The 24,770-nt window shown below is 43.4% G+C and overlaps 1 protein-coding gene across 1 annotated transcript; it reads right to left on the bottom strand.

The window, feature by feature from the left end:
• Window positions 1–234: 234 nt before the first annotated feature.
• On the bottom strand, window positions 235–23,411 carry RIPK4 (receptor interacting serine/threonine kinase 4). Its single transcript, XM_066599415.1, has 8 exons — window positions 23,168–23,411; window positions 13,082–13,373; window positions 10,375–10,523; window positions 9,599–9,648; window positions 8,611–8,769; window positions 5,698–5,804; window positions 4,760–5,012; window positions 235–4,014 (listed from the first exon to the last, which is right to left on the bottom strand). The coding sequence occupies exons 1-8, from the start codon at window positions 23,347–23,349 to the stop codon at window positions 3,083–3,085; spliced, it is 2,124 nt and encodes a 707-aa protein (XP_066455512.1). The 5' UTR covers window positions 23,350–23,411; the 3' UTR covers window positions 235–3,082.
• Window positions 23,412–24,770: the final 1,359 nt, after the last annotated feature.

The following is a 24,770-nucleotide window of genomic DNA, read 5'->3' as shown; positions in this document are numbered from 1 at the left end:
GGATAGGAGGCAGAGAGGGGGCAGGAGCTCAGAGCACTGCTCCTGGCTCTTCCAGGCTCCCCCCCCCCCTGCAGAGAGAGACGCCGTATATCAACTGGCGTGAAAACCAAGCCAATATACGTTCGTCTGAATCCAGCCTAAGAACATTGGGCGATAACCCTAGTCGCAGTGTACTGATGGCCATATACACTTGTTGATCTTTCCCAGGGACAGATATGACAAAGCAGGAGAGCATTTTGTATCCACGGTAGTAAAATAGTTTATTTATAAAAAAAGTACTATAATACAATGTAGAAAAGATGATAAAATCCGTAAGTGTACTAAAACATACACAACTCATCCAGTCCACGGCACGGTTCTGTCATAGAAAGAGGTACATACGGGTTACATGCCAAGGATGGGTTAAACATGATATACACAGTATATTCGTAGCGTCTGTGTATTTAAAATACAGTCGTATATACAAAGGCAGTAAAAAAATAACATATGTGGAAATCAAACCTAAAGTGGATTTGCAATAGCAAACAGACACGTGTTCTCCCAAATCAGCTGCAATGTATGAGGCATGAGACACCGTTCTAGGCGAGGTCTTAATCTATAATTTGGTAAAAGGGTGTGAACCTGGCACAGCAGAGCAGGCTGCCCATTGCCATCCTTTAACTATTGCTGCAACAGGAAAGTTAGCAGGCAGGGGTGTAACTGCTAGGGACACAGGCATAGCGTTTTTGTTTTTTTACATAGGACTATTTGTTGGGGCACAGATGCCCAACAGGTCATCCCAGCGATCATCACTGAGTGATTGGGGATTGTTTCGTCCCTCCCGCCTCCAATCACAGTAAACAGGCAGTCATTCATAAGTGAATGACTGCCTGTTCATACGGGTCCATCTGTCGTTCGGAATTAAGTTTCTTCACGCATAAAAACTGAACAAATTTATTGTTTGTCGCTCAGCTGTGCATGTATTTGCACAGAACGATAATGAATCATTCAGATTCTCGCTGATCGCAGGAACATGAACGAATTCTTGGCCCGTGTAAAAGGGCCCTTAGAACATGGTGGAAAAAAAGTGTCAGAGGTAGACAAGGAAAATGGGACTGCTGCTGGTAGATGACCATCAACTGGGGACGGGAGGACAAAAGTGAGACATTGAGCGCAGAAGAGGACATGAAGAGGGAACGTGTGTTGAGAATAATACGAGGTCCAGAGAGAAGAAGGTTGTGTTTGGTATTACAGATTAGCTCAACTCAAATTAATATGGCTGAGCTGCAATATCGTCCAGGACACGACCTGTGGACAGATGTAGTGCCGCTTCTGAAATTTGGCTTTCTAATCCTGGACAACCCCTTTGACTTTGGACAAGTGCAGTCTTACGAAAGGTAAATGTACTACTTTTCCCACCATTCTACCCAACAAAAGCATTAATGGGAACTTGTCATCAATTAAGCAATGATGCTTTTAGTTGGGGTGCCATGGAGTCCAGGGAGCCTATTTTCATGCTCAACCGGTCTACTTTTCTGCCAGCAAAGTTAACGTGTGCACAGAAGCTTGACTCTTCAAAGCCTTCCGAAAGGAGTCAAGCTTACAGTGCGCGCGTCGACTGTCAGTGAACCCCAGAGTAAACGAGGAGGGTGGATTAGTTGACACAGCCACCAGGGACTCCACGTCACCTAAATTATAAGCATCATAACTTAAGCTGCATTTACACAGGAAGATTATCAATCAGAAAATCGTTCAAACGAGCGAAATTGAACGCCAAACAAGAATCGTGTGCTTCTCGTCCATCGTTCAGTTAAGCCGATATAAAAGAAAAAAAATAAAATTCCAGTATCATTTAAGGGGTTCTCCTATGAAGACATCCGCTTTTAAAATGAAGCTGGTGCAATCAGAAGCTGAAATAGGGTGCGTTCACACTGTGCCGGTCTTGTGGTCTTCAGATCTGCACCAGATTTTACCCCTTCAATTTGAATTCAAATGAAAATGGTGAAATCTGTTGCATATTTGCACCCAAATCTGCAGCAAATCAGCAATGTGTGAACGCATCATTAGGTTTGGTTACTCTTAATCCAACAATCAGCTGGGAGAGACGCAACGGATTCACCAGAGCGGGAGCCAATCTTACAGAGGAGTATGTGGGTAAGGGTTTTTATCTTGGAACCTCCCCTTTAATGGGAATTAATCACAGAAAATGAGTCTACAAGTCCATAGACATGGATGTGATATCATGGCTCCCCAATACAACACAAACTAAAAATTTGAATAGATATCAATATTACATGGGCAACTCCACTGTATCAACACTGGACTGACAGACCATATAACCCAAAAAATTTGGGAGGTGGGATAATCCATAAGGATATGAAAGGTATGCCCTACATTTTTTTTCCAGCATGTAGTCCCTCAAGCAACCTTGGGTGCCATCACCCATATAGCTGTGTCAGAGCATGACTTTGCTTAACGCATTTGGTCCCTAAGCGTATTGGTAATGGTCTACCCCTGCCCAATATTGATTAATAGAAAAACCCCACACAACTGGAAAATCTGCATAATGACATATACAACCCAAATATGTAAAAACACTTCCAGTGCAGATGTCGGAACTGATTATTAATGAAAAGACAGCGTCCATGTCATCCTCATGAATTGAAATTAGCCATATACCCACACTCATACATAGGAACATTGACACAAGTAACGTAGATCAACATGTACGGGTAGCGGACTTCTGACTTTCGACCTATCACTCAAGGATTTTTGAAGACCATGTTGGGTCCAGACCGTGATCATTGACCATACAAGTGTTGCATTTGGTCTACAGATTACATTTTTTGAGGGACATTGACCACAACAAAATAGTCCAGGTCTTCACAATCCAGTTATAACTGAAAAATGTAGAAATGTTTCCAAGAAACAAAGTCCACCCCCAAAACAGGACATTGTATTAAGCAAGACACAGACGTATCATGATTGGTCTTAAATCAATTTTACAATGGATTCCAGACTGGAAAAAAATGACTGAAAGTTGCTGGAGAAAAGAAATGGTCCTCCTGTTGAGAGAGATGTTCCTCAACCCTACAATTTCATGTCATACATTTTCCACAAATAGGATGGATTCCTCACAAGCGAGGTCTGGTCTTGCATCCATCAAAAGCTTAACAACAGAATAATGCTGGCAGTGACCGGCCAGGTCTAGGGCTGTGTAGCCCTCTACGGTAACGGCACGGATGTCGGCACCATGGTGGATGAGAAGTCGAGCTGTGCTGGCGTGACCTGTCTCAGCAGCAATGTGTAAAGGGGTCTTCAACTGCATGTTTGGAATGTTCACGTCACAACCGAGTTCCACCAGGATCCGAGCCACTCGGTAATGTCCCCTTTGTGCGGCTAGATGCAATGGCGTTCTTCCATCAGAGGTCTGGCAGTTCATATTGGCCTTACATTGCTTAGCTAGAAGTTTCACAATATTTAAATGGCCCTGCCAAGCAGCATAGTGTAAGGACACCCAGTTCTCCAGTCCTTGGACATTAATGTCTGCACCTCGCCGGAGGAAAAGTCGTACAATACTCTCTTGACCATGTTGGCAAGCAATATGAAGAGGTGTTCGGCCTTTACTGTCAACCTCACTCAAAGAGGCATTTTTCTCCAAAAGCATTCTAGTTATAACCTCATCTCCATGTTGAGCAGCAAAGTGAAGTGCTGTGAAGTGGTCTTCATCCTTGGCATTGATGTTGATCTTCTTTGAAAGAAGTAGTTCCACAATAGCTTTCCATTTTTTTTCAGCAGCAATATGGAGTGGAGTGGAACCCTTCACGTTGGTCATGTTGGGGCTGGCATTGTAGAGAAGAAGCATCTTGGCACACTCCTCTTGTCCTACCTCGACTGCCAAATGTAGGAGGCTGGACCTCCCTTCCAAGACCAACTCAACATCTTGGGGCTGGAGAATCTTCAGAAGCTTGGCATTGTCTCCAGTCACAATGGCATCAATCAGCTTTTTTTTCTGTATCTCGGTGGTACTGAGGTCTGCATTTGGAGAACATAAACAAATTTTGCATCAGATGAGAGTTTCTACTTATAAATTTTACAAATCATGTATTTTAACAGGTAATGTTTAAAGGGGTTGTACAGGATTAGATAAACATTGTTGCTTTCTTCCAGAAACAGAACCACACCTGTGCACAGGTTGTGTCTGGTATTGCAGCTCACCTCCACTGATATATATGGGGTGAGCTGTAATACCAAACACAACCTGTGGACAACAGTGGTGTTGGTTTTTGAAGGAAGCAGCCATGTTTTTGTAATCTTGTAAAACTCCTTAGATTTCTTCCATGATGGCACTGCAAGAACATTTTCTCTCAGGTTTTGACACAGAATAGAGACGATTGCTGGATAATCCCCACTTATCGTCGGAGGACCCTTCAAGCCTGAGTTGGAAATTCCCTTAAAAAAATGAGACTGTTCCAGTGATCAACTGAGCTTCACAGGTCTAGTTTCTCCAACCTATGCAGTTGCTCAGTTTCCCTGCAGTATTGATCCAGTATTAGATGACATTCAAATTAATGGGGGACCATGCTCATGTAACACATGGCCATGTTCAGTCCGCCAGAAAAGGCACAACCTTTTGCAGTTGCCCTCTACCCTGGCTCATAAAGATGGGTATGCACAAGGGGTGTCCAGATTGGAGCTGTCCTTTAAATACATGGCCAACATTTTTATTGTCATCACTACTTGGATGTTATTACTATGTCCTTATCTTAAGCCAACCTACCTTCTACTGAACCATCTCTTTCGAAGGAAAAGTTGAGGGAGCCTCTGGAGGAGAAAGCGGAGTCAACAGATGAGATTCCAGAGAGACGCTTGTCACAAGGGGCCAGCTCCGGTTCAGAAGCACTATGACAGAAGCTCTCTGGTCCTTCTATAGTCTGTGAAATCCCAGAATCCAGTTGGGAGAGAAGCTCAGAGAGACTGTAGTCTTTATCATATGTGGGATGTTCCTTATGTTCCGACTGGTTGGCCAAATCCTTAAGTAGAAAAAAAAAAAAAAAAGACAAAAAAATAATTTATATCCACTGATCAGTAATGCAAGAGCAATCAAGGCATTTTACAGAGCTAGATATCAGCAAGTGTAGACCCTTATAACGAGGACATAATCTAGTTGTGATAATCCATGGATGGGAATGGTCATAAGCAGATAGGCAGCATATCAACCAGTTTACACATCGATATAATATAGTGGCTAGTTTATCTAATAGATGCATAGACCAGTTGAAATTATATCTAAGTACATTGGGAGGGCGGCCACTAGCCCCATATCCTAGGCCTCTTGTCTTGCTTAGTTGTACGGTGGGCCCAAGGCACCCCAGTCTAACACTGGTGATCACTCGTAGAGGTTTTTTTTGTTTATTTTAAGCCTCGAAGATCATTAAAAAGGTCAGTGTCTTGCTAGACAAGGAGCAACGGATAGTAAAATCGACCTGTCCAGCCAATAGGAAAATACACTACGCTCGAGAACCCTACCTCCCAATATTTTAATCCCCATTTACAAGACATTTTAAGTCTTGCCCACAGAACCTCAGAGAAAAGCCCGTTTTAAAGCATATTTGCCCCACCCGGCTGAAGTCCACTTCACACGAGAGTCCCATGAAAAAAGGGATGGTTGGCAAGTGTGCAAAAACTATAAATCACACAACTGCATAAGTCACATACCTGTTCTTTGGGGTCTGCAGTTTCTTGGGCCAACGACTCATGACCCGTCACTGAAATGGCCTCATCTTCATGTTTTGTACACAACAACTCTGTGTCGGAGGTGATTTCTAGCAGAAAAGAGGAAATTACTATAATGGTTATTAAGTTCCTTATATAGGATGCATGCCAGTCATATGAGGTTGAGGGAGAATGTGGGCATCCGTATATTTGATCTAATAGTATGGGAATAATTAACAGACTGCAGTGGCCTTTGCTGAGAATCAGGTGACTGTCAACTTTAAAGGGTGTGTATACTTTTACAACCATCTTATTACTCTACTACATCCACTTTAAGAGTCTACAAACAAACCTGTACATAGTCTAAGGGTTACATTGCATGGGACAACTGTCAGATGCACAAGTTCTTGACCGTCGCCTCAACAACTATTCCTAGTGTGCTTTTACACAGGACCCAAAATTGTTCAGTGGATGAAGGTGGAGCACACCGGAGATCTTTTCTGACCGCCGCCTCCATTCACTGTGAACAGGCAGTCGTTTAAAGATGAACGACTGCCTGTTTACATAGAGTGAGAAGCCGCTCAATAGTCACTGCTTTCAGGGAGTTCAAATGAGGCAACCAGCGGCTAATGGGCAATTTCTCACTCAGTACCCGATTGGGTCCCATGTTCACATGGGACAACTATTGGTGAAAAAAATTAATTAATTTGAGTAATTTTTCGTCCGCTAATTGGCCCATATAAAGCCTCCCTAATTTTGCGTCATGCGTTATTCTCTTCCTCCTACCCATTGCCTTGGGGAAAGTCCAGGCTGCATAGGATTTCTCTGCAGTCTGTAGACGGACGCACTAAGTTCTGCGTAGGACCTTTGTACGTACAAAGAGAAGTGATTTTGAAGGCTCCTTAGCGGAGTGTAACTGCAGTACAGAAAACAACCTTTCAGCCTGGTTGATCAGCAAGGCTTTCAAAATGCGTTGTGTATTAAAAAAAACTTTAACTATTGCAACATGGACATTCCTAATGTAGAAGAGGCGTTCTGTCAGGACTTGTAGTTGTGGATCGCTCACATTCCTGAGTGTGAGAATCAGATACAAAAGTTCAGACTTCAACTTCTCATGGTTGAGAAAAAAAAAGCTAAAAAACAACACTAATGGTGCAGCCACATCCAGCAAGAACTACAGTTGTACTGATTAAAAACTTTTGTTCAACTCTGGAAGTCAACTTAAAAGGGAGTCAGTCAGCTCAAACATGTGAAGAAGGAGTCGAGCAGACTAATATGTAGGTCTATAGGGAAAGATGCAGTATAACTTGTATTGTATTCATATATATCTCTGCGCTACACGGTCCAATGGGCGGAGCTATCAGTGTACAGACATACACAGAAGCTGCCAATCACTGACAGCTCCGCCCATTGGACTATGTAGCTCAGAATGAGCAGAGATATATATGAATACAATACAAGTTATACTGAATCTTTCCCCATAAACTATATATCAGTCCGCTCGGCTCCTCCTGCTCTATAAGATCATGCCTGCAGTTTGGACAGGATGTTCCATCTGACAGCTTCCATTTATGCACGTCCTTCTAGATGCCGACCGGCAACATTTGTTTTTTTAAGTATATAGAAACAGAAAAAAATGGATGTGTAGACAATGTAATCTCAAATATCTAGGTACGGCCGAAGTTTGGCCATCTTGAACAGTCTGTGCTCAAGAAAACACTTGTTTCTGGTGCAAATTCCATCAAATCTGTCAGGCTGCGGATAGCCACACCCTCCTGCTAAACCCCACCCACTTTATACAAAAGTGTAGAGGGCAAGATAAAATTGAAAATAATTCTAGCCTATGACATCATCAGAAGGACACAAACTGAATGGCAGGGACATGGGGGGCCCATAAAACATGCAGGCTTGTAGGATGAAAAGGGAACTGCAGCTTCATAAGATTTCACATTTGATCCACCCTTCTTGGTCATTAATGATAAATCACTTCACTGGTACGGAATGACATGCGCCCATTGAACACATCCTATAATGTGCAGACTAGATATATAGCTTTCTCCAACCTGCGGCTTTATAGTTGTTGCAAAACTTTGAACATGCCCAGATAGCCTGCAATTGCCTGTATATGATGTGACTTGCACTTTAACAATAAGTGGAGAGCCATGGGCTAGAGAACACAGGGTAGCACTCCTGTATGGCCAATTGACACCGTATGCAAGTGCTGCCATTCTCTACAGCAATGGTAGTATACCCATTGAATATGTGATAATACGAGGTTTCCTCATCCACACAACCCATTGTCAAATTAAAACTGACCCAATGATCAGCTGGAAGGCCTTGGAAACCTCCATAATCAACGTACCGCCAGAGGAAGCAGTCAGCCGTACAATTCTACTATAGCAGCCACTACAGGAGAAATGGAGTATTAGGCCGCCTGCAGACACTCACCTGCTCCCGCGGCCCCGTCTCTTTCGTGTGCTGGCTGCCAGGCAGCCGGCGCAGAGCGGAGCCGGTGGCCGGTGAGCCCCGCACAAAAATAGAGCATGCCGCGATTTGTTTGCCGCGCGAGATTTCACGCGGTCGTCTGCATAGGATTGCGTTTGTTAACGCAATCCTATGGCAGCTTCCAGGGGCTGAAATTCCGCGGGAAATCCCGCCGCGGAATTTCCGCCCGTCTGCAGGCGGCCTTACATGTCACCTATTCAGATGAATGGGTCTGATCCTCCAAAGCAAGATCCAGTCTTTATTACTCAAAGGAGGCCTACTAAGCTAAAAGAGTCCCAAGCGAGGAGCCCGTCTTAATAATCTCTTTGACCTAATGAATTACATGTTACAGGGTTGTCTTGAGAAGGCAACCACTAACTATAGTCCTGCAGGAGAACACTCACTTACTATCCCAACACCAGTGTCACTTACCTTGAAATGTAGGTCGTTTGATGGGTTTGTCCTGCCAGCATTGCTGCATCAGTTTGATCATCTCATCACATTGCTGGGGTCGAGCCCTCGGTATCTGCGATAGGTCAGGGCGCAGACCGCCTCCTACTTTTACCATAATGTGCAGAATGTTTTTCTCATCTAGAATTGAATAAAGTGCAAAAAAAAATTTTTTAAAAATCTAGTGTCACAAAAGTTTTCCACAAATTATCATGGCCTGTCAAACATCTTCCTGCCCACGCACAACACTTAAAGATCCTGCAGAGCCAGGAAGAAGGATGTGCCTCAGCTTGTAGCAGGACAACCTCGGGGAAAAGTGCTGACTCCATACAGGGTGTCGCTCTGCACAACTGGTTCAGGGTGAGAGTCATTGGGGATTTAAAAAACAAAAACATCAAGGCCATGAATGCAAATGAAGTCTGCAAAATAAAAACTTTTGTTTAGATGGTCCCATTTCCTGATCCTCTTGTCTATTAGATGGGATGACCGATTGCAGAGAACCCTTATACATGGGACGATCATCAGTCCTCTGCTTTCAGTGAATGGAGGTGGAGCGTGGCCATAATCACTTTCAGGTCTCCTCTATTCACAGTAAGGAGGCAGTCGTTTATAGATGAAGGACTACCTGTTTACATGGGCTGATTATCACTGGATCATTCAAAAATGACAATCAGTCTGTCTAAAAGGGCTCTTAGAAAGATATCCCTATTTGGTATAAAGAGGTATCCCAATTTTAATGTAAATCAAAGCTATAAAAAAAAAAAAAATTATAAAATAAAAATAAATCTGTAAAAAACAAAAAAGTTCTACAGCCTCCTGCAATACCACACACAACCACTAGGTATGAGTGGCGCTGTTCTGGGATATGAACAGATTTTTTTTCTAATTTATTATAGTACAACAATAACAAAGAACACTAATGCATATGGGGGCTTTTAGACCCACTTTGCTCATAAGTCCGATGTCTTACCTGCAAAGGGCTTCTGCTGGGTGAGAATTCCCCAAACAACAATTGCAAAACTAGAGAAAGAAGAAAACCATGATTACACGTCTAGAAGTCTATCACATCCAAAGTATCACATGACTATAAGTGATCACTAAATTACATTTTTTTTTTATTTTTTTTTTTTGGCATTTTTTTATAAACCAGCTGATGATATAAGCGCCCCCACAACCTGACTGATTTTACATGATCTACTACCTACCACTTCATGTAACAGAGAAGGGATGACAAGGGGGTTAAAAAATAAATAAGTTAAAAAAAGCAGAGTTCTGCCTGCTTATCACTTAAACCGCTGCTTTCGGTATATGGAAACAACTAAAATGTGATGGAACTCTTCACTAGGTTTCATGTGTGGATATTTCAATAACTGCCATCACTGAAGCCTGCAAGGACTGCCCCCAGTCTGCTGCCTGGGACCCCCACCAATCAGCTGTGAGCTGGGCTTCGTGCTCCCACACCGAGCTGATTTTTACAGGAAGTAGACAGCGCTGTCCTTACTGCAGTGGCCCCGTTTGGTATTGCAAGCCCAGTTCCCATTCACGTCAATGCCTGTAATACCAAGCCTGGCATAGTAACCAGAACCCAGCGATCAAAACTTTTGACATTCCACTATAATACCTGGAACGTTTTTTAGAAAGCACTTTCATATAGCTGCTGCTGTAATATGAACGTGGTGTAATAACTACATGATGGCATTCTAAAGCATGCAGAAAGCATCAAGATCAATTGCTAGGTGTACCCACCTGTATACATCATGCTTGGTGTCAAAGCTTCTGTTCTTCTCCTTGAACCGCTCAGGTGGGAGGTAGGCGATGGTCCCACAGATACCGTCCAAGCTCAGTTCATGGGAATTAGACAAGCCGTTCCATTTGGCAAGTCCAAAATCTGATATCTGCGATAAACCAAAATGGCCATCAAAAGACTAAAAAGATAAAATTATATTAACTTCTACCTAAATTCCAGGTAACATCCTTAGTCTCTGCTCTATTTGTTATTTTTGCAAGTTGCTTTACCAGAAAAATAAGTTTCCTTAAAGAGAAAAAAAAAATCTTGTAAAGAAAACTGAGGCCAATCGGAGCGGCTGTTGGCTATGAAGGTTAGAGGCCGTTATGGATGTATGTGGGCTGAGTGTACAAAGGCAACTTGCAGGAACAGGTTTTATCACAGTAAGAAGAAGTTTGCTTAGTTCCAAGATAAACTCATCTTGACCCCCTAGAAAAGCCTACGCAGCATCAATGAGGCAAGATTAGTCATATAGAAAGAAAAAAATAAGATGGGGACCGTTGCCAAGGATTACAAAACATGGCTGCTTTCTTCCAAGAACTGTGCCACACCAGTCCACAGATTGTGTCTGGCTTTGCCACTAAACCCCAATCACTTCAATAGGGCTGCAATACCAGATTTAACCAGGTGTGCTGCTGTTTCTGGAAGAGAGCAGCCAAGTTCTTCTAACCTTCGACAACTCCTTTAAGATATGAGCTACTCAAGGGGTTAATAACCCTATGCTTCCAACACGTGGTTGTCCATCCTTATCAATCATTCTTCTGAAGTCACATGTTCACACAGGATGACCTTCAGGCTGTCATACAAGAGCAATAGTAGTTCAGAGGATGGAGTCGGAGATCTCTTCCAGCCACCCACCTCCAGGGACAGGCAATCATTCATAGATTAACAACCAACTGCTTACACTGGCCGATAGATGCTTGGTTTTTAGGCAAGAGAAAAAGAAAAAGGCAAGCTACTCCGACAAGTGAGCAATTTCTCGCTCAGTGCCCCGTTGGTGGCCATGTGTACATGGGATGGCTATCACCCAAATTTGCCATTTCCAGTGATTAGTCAGGAAATAATCACCCAGTGTAAAAGGTATGTTTAAGTGGTGGAGCGTAGGCTGACAGCCAGTTTGCTGAGCACAATTGTGTGCAAAAGTGGTTGACACTTCCCTTAAAAGTACCATTTCATGGCATGGCCATCTGCCAAATAGCTCGAAAGGATAGTCGTTCAGTACAAACATGGCCACCAATACGGTGATGAGCGATAAGATGCTAGGCGGTTCGTTTCAGCTTACCAAAAATAGTCACTGGCTGATTAAAAGGAAAGAAAACACGGTTGTTCATATTTGAATGACCTGCATGGAGATCCCCTCTAAGAAGGATATCCCACCAAACAACCAATGAACAATCATTGCTCTGTGTAAAACCAATCGAACAACTATCAATGACTTTTTTGAGAGACTATCTGAACAATAGTTGATCAGTGTAAAGGTACCTTTATCCTCCACAACCATGAATGCCAACATAACTTCTCTATTGCAGGGTAGAAGAACCATCAAGACTTGTAGAAGGTTGAAGGCAACACCCATCAAGAACGCATTTTAGGCCAATTGCCCCTAATGCCATAGTTAATATGCATCTAGGTATGAATATTATGGTGTATGCTGAAATATGTCAAGTACTAGACAAAACAGACAACTGTCTGGGGACATGATGAGGGTGATGGCTCAAAACCTCAGAGAAGCTGACAGACATGAACCTCACCACTTGTGGAGACTCAGGAAGTGCTTATAATAAAGAATGATAATTTTACAGCCCTAGAGAGCATTCCTATCATACTGATCCACTTGTAAGACATAACTGTGGCCAGGACATAGTTACCATAAAAGCCTTTAAAAAAAAACAAAAGGCCCCCAATCTAGAAGTTCAATATTGACTACTAACTTGAATGGTGCTGTCCTAGTGAAGGTTGAACATATGCCCGGAGTTGGGTAGCCATTGTTCCTGGAAATGTAATTCTGATACCCATCTTTCTGGGTTGTTTACCGATAATCACTATATCCCATTTTCTTACTCCAAACTAAGGAATTTTGTAGTGGCTCCTTACCCCGGTTAAAGAGGATGGGCTTAAACCTACTCCCATATGTAAAGCAGACATCCCCTTTAAGTAACTCATAGAGGGGATGTAAGAATACATACATTCTCTTGAAGTTCACATTTGGTCTTAGCAGTGACAGCTTGGCATATGTGCCAGAGTGGACATCTCAGTCATTGCTATCAAGTCCACTAATAAGAGTTCACAATTCAAGTTGACCCTAACCACCTTCCCACTAGAAATTTTGCAATATGTCCAGGAGCTCCCTCACCTATTATGTACTACTTATAGTAGTGTCTTTTTAGGCAACAGAGCAGACTTTGGGTCCAATCAGGCACCATAATCCAGTTGCGACACCAATTTCTGCACTTCTCATAGTTCCGCCCCTGCAGAGCTCCTTTGCAGCACTGTTAGCAGAATAAGGTGGGAGGAACTTAGAAAGGAGGTAAAAAGCCATGTCTCCCACTGATCTAAGCTGAAATATGCCACCACAATGAGGGGGCCCTTGTTTTGTTATTTCTTAGGGCCCCATTTCATCCAGTTTTTGAAAACCTCTAACATGTGCATGGTATAACAGACCCATACCTTAACATGGTAGTGTCCATCAAGCAGGATATTCGCTGGCTTTAGGTCAAGATGAAGAAGAGGAGGGTTCATGCAATGAAGGAAGTTCATCCCCACCGCCGTCTCATGAATAATCCTAAACCTCAGGTCCCATGGTAGGCGTTCAGAAACCAGGAGCTTCTCCAGAGATCCAGTCTCCATATATTCCATGACAAGACCAACTGGGTCACTGCAGATCCCATAGACCGGTAAGATGCAACGGAATTTGGCCATCTCCATCTTCTTGGCCTCTTCAACAAGCTCGATACGTTCTCTAGGGGGGGTGAAAACAAGACGCCAGAGATCAGATTTGCACAGTAAACAAGTCATTACATACATTTTTGGGGATTTTTGTTTCCTCTCCAAGCTTTCACTGAGCTATACTGTATCTTCCACCTCTCAAACTGAAAAACCTACAACCATGCAAAATGAAATACAGAAGTTAAAGATTACGTTTAGTATCCTTTTAATTACAGCAGGGCCAGACTAAGTGTAAATCACTTATTGTTGTTGCAGTATATATGCCAGCTACATATCTTGGGCTATGTTCCCATAGGCGTATCTACAACCATCTCCAAAGCCCACAGCTCTTTAAATATTCATCAGGCAGGTAGGGCAGAAACAAAAGGTAATTTTGTGATCCACCCAAACACTTTCTCCATGTTTTCAGATTAACTTTGCAAATGGTACCGATTAAAGATCATTTACCCTTGTGTGTCTACAGCTCCTGTGTAGATGTATAGGTCACCATGGTAACAGACTACAAGCAAGTCCTGTGTAGTCAAGTCTTGCAGTCATATCACCATCCGCCTGTACGCTGCTTCTCCCTGACATACATTTGGTAAGTTAGTAAGAGGTAGGACTGCAATATTGGACTACACAGGTTTGTTTCTAGCCATGGAGACACATAAGGTAGCGTAGCTGTAGGCACAACAAATAAAAAATAGGACACTTTGATTCAAAACTTTTGCAAAGCTGCTCAATTTTTGAAGCTTTGGGGCAATTTAGAAAAAAAAAATTGTTGCAAAAGGTTGATATGGTTTTTATGTGGATGGATACGCTTTGTAAAAAGGGTCCACTAATATTACGGTGATCACATGATGCCCAGCTGCAGGAACCCCCAGCAATCAGTGGTATTCTGTGAAGAACCCCTAGGAGTAAGTGTTCAATTTTCCTAGCACAGCTGCCATTACAACGTGTCATCCAGCTTTCTTAGACTCCTGAACGGCAACTCAGGTTGGCTGTACTGGGAGACATCAATCATCTCCTCGCCATCTGTTCGCATGGAAGGTTTGGATTTGATGTTAGGGTCCCAAAGAATCATTCCAATTAGAGCGCTATTACATAAGCACCATTAATGGGCTTCACCTATAATAGCAGCCATAGACTAGACATTCTCCAATTAAATAGGGGGTACACAGACCCTTACAGGACCTCCCGCTACAAGCCCCTGCCCAGAGATAAATGCTCAAGAACATCCAGTATTGTAATAGGGGGCAGTCCAGGGGTGTAGCTAAAGGCTCACGGGCCTGGATGCAAAAGTCTATCTTGGAGCCCCTCCAACTTCTCTTAACCCCTTAATGCAGAGGCATAACTTGAAGCTCCTGGGCCCCAATGCAAAACCTGTAACGGGGCCCCCAACTATAATGCTTTATTCATAGTACTGGCCACCCTATATGGAGAAGAGAGGCCTTATGGGCCCCCCAAGGCTCCAGGGCCCGGGTGCAACCGCATCCCCTATAGTTATGCCAGTGGGTGGCACCGATAGTTCTGTGATGGTCATTTGATCTCTTAGTAGGAAACGACGGGCGGAAACCAGGAAGATTACACGCCGTTCCATTACTGGAAGTCTGCATGTTCCTGGCCGCATGAAGCTACTGGGGCCCTAAGCAGAAGTAACAACAGGGCCCCTGCTGATACAGTTCCCTAAGGCCGGCTTCACACGGTGCAGTTACACACTCAACGTATTTGCGCATTGAACGACACTTGTGTGTACATCAACGTATTTTATTGTTCTTTTGCGCAAGCAAACAAACGTATCGAATGAAACTACTAATTAGTTCCAGACATGTTCTTTTCCCAGCGCAGGGTTTCGCACATCTACTAGCCTATTGCACGCACATTTGTACACCCCCATTGACTTCTATGGGGACCTTTAGTGCGCACATACGCAGAAAAATAGTGTGTTCTATTGCATGTGCAAATACATGCGTGATAATCTGGCCTAAGCGAAAATGCACCACAATCATGGTCACGCATTTCAGGGCAAAATTCTACACTGAAAATTCTGAAGTCTATGATGAAATTCCACGGGATATGGAAAAAAAAAATTGTATGTAACCCGTAAAGTTCTTCAGGGATTTGTCCTCTACACCAGGTGCGAATCCACTCTGAAAACAATGGTCTCCACCCCCACCCCCTCCCAATTACTGGGAGGGTCCCTCCTTTGTCACCTGCATCTCCCTACAAGCCATTGTTTAGTGATCACATATACATCTGAAAGGTTGTCTGAAGACGTGCGCAAATCCACTCCTTTCCCACAGCGAGACTCCAGCGTCTATCCGAATATCCCCCCAAAAGGCCATACAATGAAACTGCACATAGCGTCTGCATTCAGCGCTCATTCCCGCGCTGCTGATCTCCACCCGTCTGCTTTATCAGCAGACTAGCATGATGTCAATGAACGGGAACACTTTTTTTTTTTTTCACATTCAATGGAAATCATTGCTAGAATGTCACAGCAATGCGGCTCGACTGCCTACCGCCATGTTGGATTGTTCCATTCAATGTTAAATGAGAACAATGGTTGGGATTAGCGGCGCAGGAATAGCAGTATTACTAAAATACGATTACTTACGGTCCTATTACATGGGTTGAGAAACAGGTATAGATCAGTCTATAGGCATGCACGAACGAACGGCGAACAACAAGTTAGTTCGCCATCCAGTACCTGCATGCGTAAAAACTGAATGGATTAGCCCATTTATGCGGGCCATCGATCCATGGCCAGCTCCACCTCCATTCACTAGCGATGATCGCATCTTCAGAAGATTTCACACTGAAGGATCCTGCGGATCTACGTCAATAACCGCACCAAATCCGCCAAGTGTGAACATGCAACTAATGCAGATTTTTTTGTTTCCCAAATGGCATAATTTTCAGCGGATTTTGCGCAGCCAAAGAAAAAAAAAAACGCAGCCTGCACTATCTTGGTGTGTATTACACGCACATACATGCCAAGATAATGCATAGGGATTGGCGGTACGCAAGTACACATCATTGCGTACATGCTGCCAGCTGCTGCTTGTAATCCAAAGACTGAAAACCCGTATAGATCCAATACAGCAGAGAGTTTGCTACAGTTGTAGCCAGTCTAGACAATGCTCTGTGACTGGAACAGTTTACGGATCTCTCTCTGGTACTGACCGTGTGCTACAATGTATCGGCGATGTACTTAGCTCACTTGGTACAATTGTAACACTGAGCCATGGGATGTAGTAGGTTGTTTAGCATTTTCAACTTCTGGACATAAACATCATCGCCCCATTCACTGACAGTTGAAGATGGTGATGAACAATAACACAAAGTATACCCAAAACTTGCAGAACTATCATTCTACAATGACTTCCCTAGAGCAACACAAGATGGATTAACCCCTCTAATTCTCAAGTAATTTACAAGAAACTGTAACCCCACCCCCTCGTGGTGTGCTGTCACATCCCTGTCTGATTATACTCGGGCACCCACATCTACATCATAATAAGGACATTTAAATCACAGATTAGCACACAATATTTCAACATTAGATTAATGAGGAAATTTGCAGGGTGTGACTTGGGGGCCGGGGTGGAGCCTCCCTCCTTCTGTGCTCCGAGCTACATGCATCATCCGGACAGACGGGAAACAAGTCCAGACAGCCGTCACCTCCATTACGGGATGGGTCCTGGGGATATGGGACTGACTAATAAGAAATAAGGGCCCGTGGTAATATGGGCGACCATGCTATACCCTTATCAAGCCATGGCAGAGGTAGTCAAGGGGTGCACTGAGACTCCTCCAAGGGCCCTTATACAAATGTCTTGTATGTATCTTATCCGCTTCTGGTTTATCTCTTCTCTGATTCTGGGAAAGCTGGATGCCAAACCAATATGGCCTCCTGATGATCATTATTGTGATGCTGGCACTAGGGTTGTTCGTTGTGATCGGCTGGGTGATAAAATTGGGCAAATTTTTGCTAAATCTTAATGGATCATCCTATTTTTATTTTTAGCAAAAATTGTCAAAAAATATCAGCTTTGAGCAGAAAGGACAGGTGGGTTGGGGCTGCTGCCTTGTAGTGCGGGAGTTCTAGCTTTGAATCTGACCTTGATGGGGATTTGAACTTGAGACCCCACCACAGCAGGGCGAACCACTGGGCCACCGCCATTACCACCTCCACTGTTGTTCAAGGAGACCAAATTAGAGAACCCAAGTTTTACTCCCATTGCTTTTAATGGAAGTCGGGAGTCTCAATTTACAATTATTTAAAAAATTGGGTCAATCACTTCCAACCCGATTTTGTCACCCAGTTTAACCCATCCGTTCTAATGGTAAAGCTACCCAATTCTACACAGATCCTCCCTGAAGACAAATGTAATCTGTACATCATCTAGCACGCAGCACCGCCTGTGTCATGTAAATCAGGGCTCTGGGAAGTATTGACAGTCTCCCATTACGGTCATTGTTGCCTATCCGGCACCGTTGGATGTTGCCAAAGGACAGATCTGTTCTCGGGTGGGATTCTATATTCCTATTCCCATGACGGAACTGGCAAATGGAAACCCTGAACACAAATGTGAACAGAGCTTTACGGCCCCTGTACACAGACTGATCAGACACAAACCTTGTTTATTTGACAACCTGTCCATGTGTTGGGGCCAAAGATCAGCCAACGAAAGAGCAAATGCTCCTTCGTTGGCTGATCATTCAGTTTCAGTTATCAGCTAGCATAAAATGCTTGCCGATCGGCGGTCCATCTTCCCATGTGACCAGGGAGATGTGGAGCTGGCCTATAGGGAAGAATCGTCATACTAGTGATTGATTGTCCCGCGGCTGTCAGCCTTTGTAATATACAATGAAGTGTCGGTTCTCATTACATCGGGGCAAGAACTCGCCTCTTCTAAAAGGACCATTGACTAGATCCATGCCTGAAGCTCTCTGATCAGATGCAGGACTGACAACCATTGAAAACAGACACACGAGCATATAGGCAGCTGCACACAGAGCAACGATCACATTCAGAAACGGAGACATTTTTACAGAGAGCGATGATCGTTCATTGGTTGTTTGCCGAGAAATCCTTCATAGAGGGGATCTCATGCAAGTTGTTCAAATACGAACCGCTGTGACTTTACCCCAAACGGCTTTTGATCAACTAGCGACTATTTTTGGTAAGCTAAAGTGAAACGACTAGCGACTTCTTGCTTGTAGCCCTGGTGGTGGCCATGCACTGAATGACTATTGTTTGTATTTGCTGATCATTTGTTGCAATGTATTAGTTTCTTTTAGGGCAGCCAATTCGACCCAAATTGGAATTTGCTACAAAACACATCTCCTCCCGTAAAACACATGAAAGCCTTTCGGGGAACTCAGCAATCAACGCTTTAGGGCACTCGCCAATCTTCAAATAGTTTACTCAGGAGAATATAAGCCACTGGATGCAAAGGGAGAAAAACAACTATTAAATATGATACTAAAGACATAAAGGGATGTGGGGATTGTAAGACAAGGTGTAGATAGGACCTGTATGCTGCTCCACAACCAGCATCAAAACACAGAAGTGAAGGGGCCTACACAGCCACATGGCATAATCCATCCTTCATATGTAGAGCCAGCACCCATACATGAATGTTCCCATAGTCCTCAAATCGAGTTGTCCAATTGTAAACTAAAGAGGTTCTATCTCCAGGATAGGTCATTAATAGTAGATCAGTGAGGTCTGTCGCCGGGGATCCCCGCCAATCAGCTGTTTTCCAGGCCGGTGCTCGTGTGCACTAAGCAAATTTCTGCAGGAAGCAGACAGTTCGTTCCTATTGCAGTCACCAGGCTTGGTATTACAAGCATAACTATCATTAAAATGAATAGGAACTTTGCCTGCAATACCAATCCTGACCACTGTGGTAGGAACAGAGCCATCTGCTTCCTGCCAAAATCAGTTCAGTGCTCAAGAGCACCAAAACCAGAAAACAGCTGATCAGTGGGGGTCCCATCTACCTTTGAGGACTTATCCTGAAGATTGGCCATCAATAGTTTACAACGCTTTTAAGTATCCAAGTGCTCCTCTGTCTTCTATAGTGGTGTTCTTAGAGATATCTGTAAGCACCGCCGCTATATGGTTTTTTTTAACATGTCAGGATCATCCCCCCAATAAATTTCTTAGGAAAATCCTTTAATCTGCTCGTTGAAATCCACAATGTTCTGCATCCTCCATGCATTGCAGACCATTCTACATGGGAAGGGCTCACAGCTCGGTTCATCCAGAGCTCTTTGGTTCATGGAGAGAACTACAGAAAAAGATGAACATTCACAGCTACTATGGGGGGGATAATCATTTATCATAAGAGTATCAGCAAACAAGAGCACATTCGCACAGAGCATGGCCGGCCTTAGCTATGTGCAACCCATGTGGTTGAACAGGGTACCAACCATCAGCAGAATGCAAGCTGGGGTCAAATCACATTCGTTAGATCCGCCAAGTTGTGTGGCCTTCTCCCTCCAGCGTCTTGTAGAGCTACATGAATCATCCACCTCCTGGCTCTGTCTCCTCCTGACTTTCCCCAGGTGCCTTTGTCATCCAATCTCCCCTCTACAACACAATCAATTTGGTCTGCTACTGTATTTATGTACCAGGCTTGACTCTGGGGCTGTATTTATGTTATGAGCTTGGTTCTGGTGTTGTATTTATATTGTTATGAGCTTGGTTCTAGTACTGTATTTATCATTGAGCTGTACCGGAGTGCTATATTTCAGCTTTTTGCTCATGCAGGATACAGGTAGACCACCTATTAGTACAATATGTGTTGTAGCTTTCCTATGACTGGGGAAGAGTGGATAGGGAAAAAAATAAATAAAATTCTGCGTCAGATGCCATCTAACCTACGGCTGGCACTGCGGCAGAGTTACTGTGCCACATTTTAAAAAATGATTTTTTTTTTTACATGTGGCTTTGAACTACTGCATTAAAGGAGAAGTAATCAGCTGCCTATAGCAAGGTCTCCAATGGAGGACAGCACTCAAAGGCCAACGTGGCAACGTGCCATGCCCCGATGCCCAGTCACCACTTTCTGACCTCAATCATGAATCACTTGTATTTCGGTGTCATACATCACCAGCCACCCGTTTATCCAGTGGTTTTGTTATGTATCACCTCAGTATGTGCGGCCGCCATTACACGCCGGGCACCAATGTAAGACTCACACTACGTCAGTCACTTCCAGCATCATTATGGATGAGCGATGATGTAAAGGACAGTTTCATGACGCCGCAAGAGGGCCAAACTTTGTGTCGTGAAGCATTTATGTTTAATTGGGTCATAGAAGCATCAGTTTTTCACACGAAAAAAAAAAAGCGGTTCCAATAGTAAAATTCTTGAAAAACAAATTTTTTCCCCCAACACTCCCATATAAAATAATAGGTGATTCTTGAACAAGAAATCGCCCAAAAAAATGACATGAACCGATTTTACGAACTCAGATCGGTTCAATACAAAAAAAAAACAAAAAAACAAACAAACGCCTATGTCAATTAACACAATTGAAATGAAATACTTCTGTCCATCCTGCAATCGGACAAATCTGGTGTGAATATAGAGAACAGAAACAACTCCCACTGCGAGCTCTCGCCATTTTTGATATCCCCGTTCATTTCGAGCCAACGCCACAGATTTATGGAAAACAATAAGGTGCGGCAAATGACAAACTCAGCTCTGCTACACCGAGCTCTGTTTACCATGTGTTTAATTGTGTTGCAAATTTGCAGGCTCTAAATTACCATTGAATTCTGGGAAAATATATATTCTAAGACATATCCATGCATCATCAGGTGTGTCACGGACCACCGGTCTCAGCATGCCCAGGGCCCGGGGCCAATCATGAATAATCTATGTTGATTCCCAGAGATTGCCTAATTACTTAATATTCATCTTTACACGCTAATAATACACTGCAAATAAAATTAAATCCGCACCCACAGGATTTCCACCCTAAGGTTCTTCTCCTGGCTTTATTTACATTGTGTCAGGATAATCAGTGACAGGCTAGAAATGAGGGGGGGGGGACTATAGGGGATGCGGTTGCACCCCGGCCCGTGAGCCTTAGGGCTCCTACCCACTTGCATTGGGGCCCAGAAGCTTCAAATTAAGCCTCTGGTCAGAATGTGTAATTATAATATATTATATATGTTAACATCTATAAAATATGATGGGTACAGAAAAAAAAAAAAAAAAAAAAAAAAGTAAAAAAAACCTCTGTATGATCGTGTATTTAGTAGAGGTTTCTTGTTCCTGTCGTTTCCCAGATGGTTCGGAATTAGCAGCGCTCCAAAGTTAGCAATAAATAGTGAATATATAAAAATATGCAATGAATGTATAAAATATCTTATTAAAAACTATTTAAAGTATTCAGAAAATATGTAATAAAAATTACCATAAATGTTTTTGTATTACATTACTTTTTTTTAAATTATTTTTTGTCAGTTGAAGGCCTCCTTCACATGAGCAGCACACAGAGAATGGAACATGTTGATTGAATGGGTTCATTCACATTCCTGTATTTTGCACGCGCATTTTGGCCTTGCAAAAGGAAAAGAAAATGGAGGGGGGGGGGGGGCGGTATGCTCTACTTTTCTGCAAATTTGCGTACCAAAAGGTCCCCATAGAAGTCAATGGAGAGGGGGGGGGGGTGCACAAATGCGCACACAATACGCATGGAAATAACATCGCATTCAGATGGCTGCATGCAAATTGCACCCAAAAATCTTGCGCACAACTTGCATGAGACGGCGCCAACCTTCACAGATAGTCCCCATTACATGCCCTACTCTCCATGGACAATAATAGCCCATCAGCAAATAGCTACATAGGCTGTAACGGGTCTGTGGCATATACCGATAGCACACGGCTGTCTAAATAAGGCCTAACAGCGCAGTAAGAAGCCGAGCGGTGACAGCTCCAGCGCCGCCTCTCACGCACAAACATGTTTTGACCTTGGCCACCTGAGACAGGTAGATAAAAATATAACCCCCATCTTGCCTGCAACAGGGTTGAGTTAATCAAACGTTCCTCGGCACGTATAGCAGAGCCGAGTTTGTCACAACTCAAGGCGACATTAAATTCATCGTTTCCAAGAACGACGAAGAAACTTATCAATTCATCACCACACAGCAGAAAAGGTTCAATAGCAAACTCAGCTCTGCTGCATCTGTGTCACAAATGCTGTCAGTTCCCACAAAATCACTGGGGATGGAAAATGCACAGAAATGGGGGTTTCTGTGCGATTAATGACGAATTGTACCAAAATGACAAACTCAGCTCTGCTATATTGTATAGCTTTGGTACACATCTTTAAAAAAAAAAAAAAAAAAAAAAAAAACACTCAAGACATAAACAAACAAAAAAAACTTTTCGGTCAACAAGACCCTTACACGCACAAATAACGTAACCAACCGCGATAACCAGTCGCAGGTTTAGCGATTTTGTACAAATCGTCATCAGCGGAGAAGTTATCGGTACAATCGCTCGTTACCGTTCGCATTAATTAAAATTAATAGTCATGAAGTTCCTAATAGTGACCTGAACTACCCCAAACTCCAGGTCACCCCTCAAGCTGCAGCCCGGCTGCAGCCGCCTCCACACCCTGCCCAAGCTGCGCTTCCTGCACAGAACCTTACACTGTTTGTAAACACAAGGTAACTTCGCGCAGACATTCTAAAATACAGGAAAGGATACAACAAATAATCCTGCGCAAAATAACTAGAACTGTTAACCCTTTAACTGCCACTTCAGCTGTGCAACTATGAGCCTCCGCCACTTACTTCTCATCCACATGCAGGCTGGGAGGACACTTGATTGCCAGCCATGTCTTCCAGGAGATGTGCTTCACTTTATAGACTTGTCCAAACCCTCCTGATCCTATTTTCTCCCATCCACAAAACTCTTTGGAGTCAAAAGTCCTGAGGAGCCCCATGTCCCAAGGGGAAGAGGCCTCCTTGTCCATGGTGCTGCACCCTGTCTCCCCTCTCTGGCAGCTCTGGCTGTATGTAGCTGCCTGCCCAGGTGAACTAGGTGTGTTCATTCCCCAAGAGCTGACATCATTTCCTGACTGCTTCTACCTTTACTCCTCTAGGGCTAAGGGGAATTTTCAGGGAAATGATGGCGCCATCTAGTGATAGAATGGTGCAACCACATAAGGTTATTGCCTTCAGTAGGAAAAGTGAAAGAATATTTTTGCCGGTATGATACAGTTTAACCCCTTAAGGACGTAGTCCTTTTTTTTTTCATTTTCAGGTTTTTCTTCCCACTTTCAAAAAATTCATAAATCTTTTATTTATCAATCAATGTAGATGTCTGAGACCTTGTTTTTTGCGAGACGAGTTGTATTTTTCAATGCTACTATATAATGTACTGAAAAACGTTAAAAAATTTCGAAGTAGAGTGAAATTGAAAAAAAAGCTAAATTCCGCCATCTTTGTGGGGGTGGGGAGGGGTCTTGTTTCTACAATGCACACACTGCAACAAAAATGTCAGGACAACTTAAGGGCTTATTCAGACGACTGTATATCGGCTGCGTTTTCACGCCGAGCCGATATACCGTGTCATTGTCTGCAGGTGTGGGGGGAGGGGATGGAAGAGCCAGGAGCAGGAACTGAGCCTCGCCCCTTCCCCGCCCCTATTTGCAATGGGAGGGGTGGGACATGGGTGGAGCTAAGTGATGTTACTTAGCCCCGCCCCATCTCACCCCCTCCTATTGCAAATAGTGGCAAGGGGGGGAGAGGGCGGGAGCTCAGTTCCTGCTCCTGGCTCTTCCATCCTCCTCCCCCTGCAGACAGGGACACCGTATATCGGCTCGGCGTGAAAACTGAGCCGATAATACGGTTGTCAGTACGATTATGACAACACAAAATTTATAGTTTTTTTCTTTTGCTACTTTTATTATTTTCCAAAGATATTTTATTTTTTACATTTTTCCGTCCACATACGGTAGGTAGTTGTGTGAGGTCTCGGTTTTTTGCTGGACGTCCTGTAGTTTCTATTGCTACTACAGGAGTATGTAATTTTGGAGTACATATGATTTTTTATGGCTTTTCATTCCATTTTTTGTTACAGACTGGGTAACCAAAAAGCGCAATTCTGGCATTCTTTTTTTTTCTGATGACGTTCACCGCACAGGGTAAATAATGCGTTACTTTGATGGATCGGACTTTTACAGACGCAGTTATATCAAATATGGTTTGGAGTTTTTTGTTTTGATTTTTTAATTTTTACTCCCCATGGAGGACTTGAACTTACAATCATTTGATCACTCACAGAGTATAATGCAATACCATAGTATTGCATTATACTGCATTCTGACAAGCAGCCTATCAAGCTACCTGTGGATCTTCAGAAGCCAAATAGCACCTTGTGATCTCATAGCGG

The sequence above is a fragment of the Eleutherodactylus coqui genome, chromosome 4 (assembly GCF_035609145.1).
Source record: "Eleutherodactylus coqui strain aEleCoq1 chromosome 4, aEleCoq1.hap1, whole genome shotgun sequence".
In the NCBI taxonomy this organism is placed as follows: domain Eukaryota; kingdom Metazoa; phylum Chordata; class Amphibia; order Anura; family Eleutherodactylidae; genus Eleutherodactylus; species Eleutherodactylus coqui.
The sequence above is the reverse complement of the archived record's forward strand: the minus strand, read 5'-3'. Positions and strand labels throughout refer to the sequence as shown.

Coding starts and splice junctions, on each gene's coding strand:
- RIPK4 (XM_066599415.1), bottom strand. CDS start 23,349: ATGGACAAGGAGGCCTCTTCCCCTTGGGACATGGGGCTCCTCAGGACT. Junction 5,805..8,610: donor CAAACGACCTACATTTCAAG/GTAAGTGACACT, acceptor CTTTTCTGCTAG/AAATCACCTCCGACACAGAG. Junction 5,013..5,697: donor CTGCAGACCCCAAAGAACAG/GTATGTGACTTA, acceptor TTTCTACTTAAG/GATTTGGCCAACCAGTCGGA.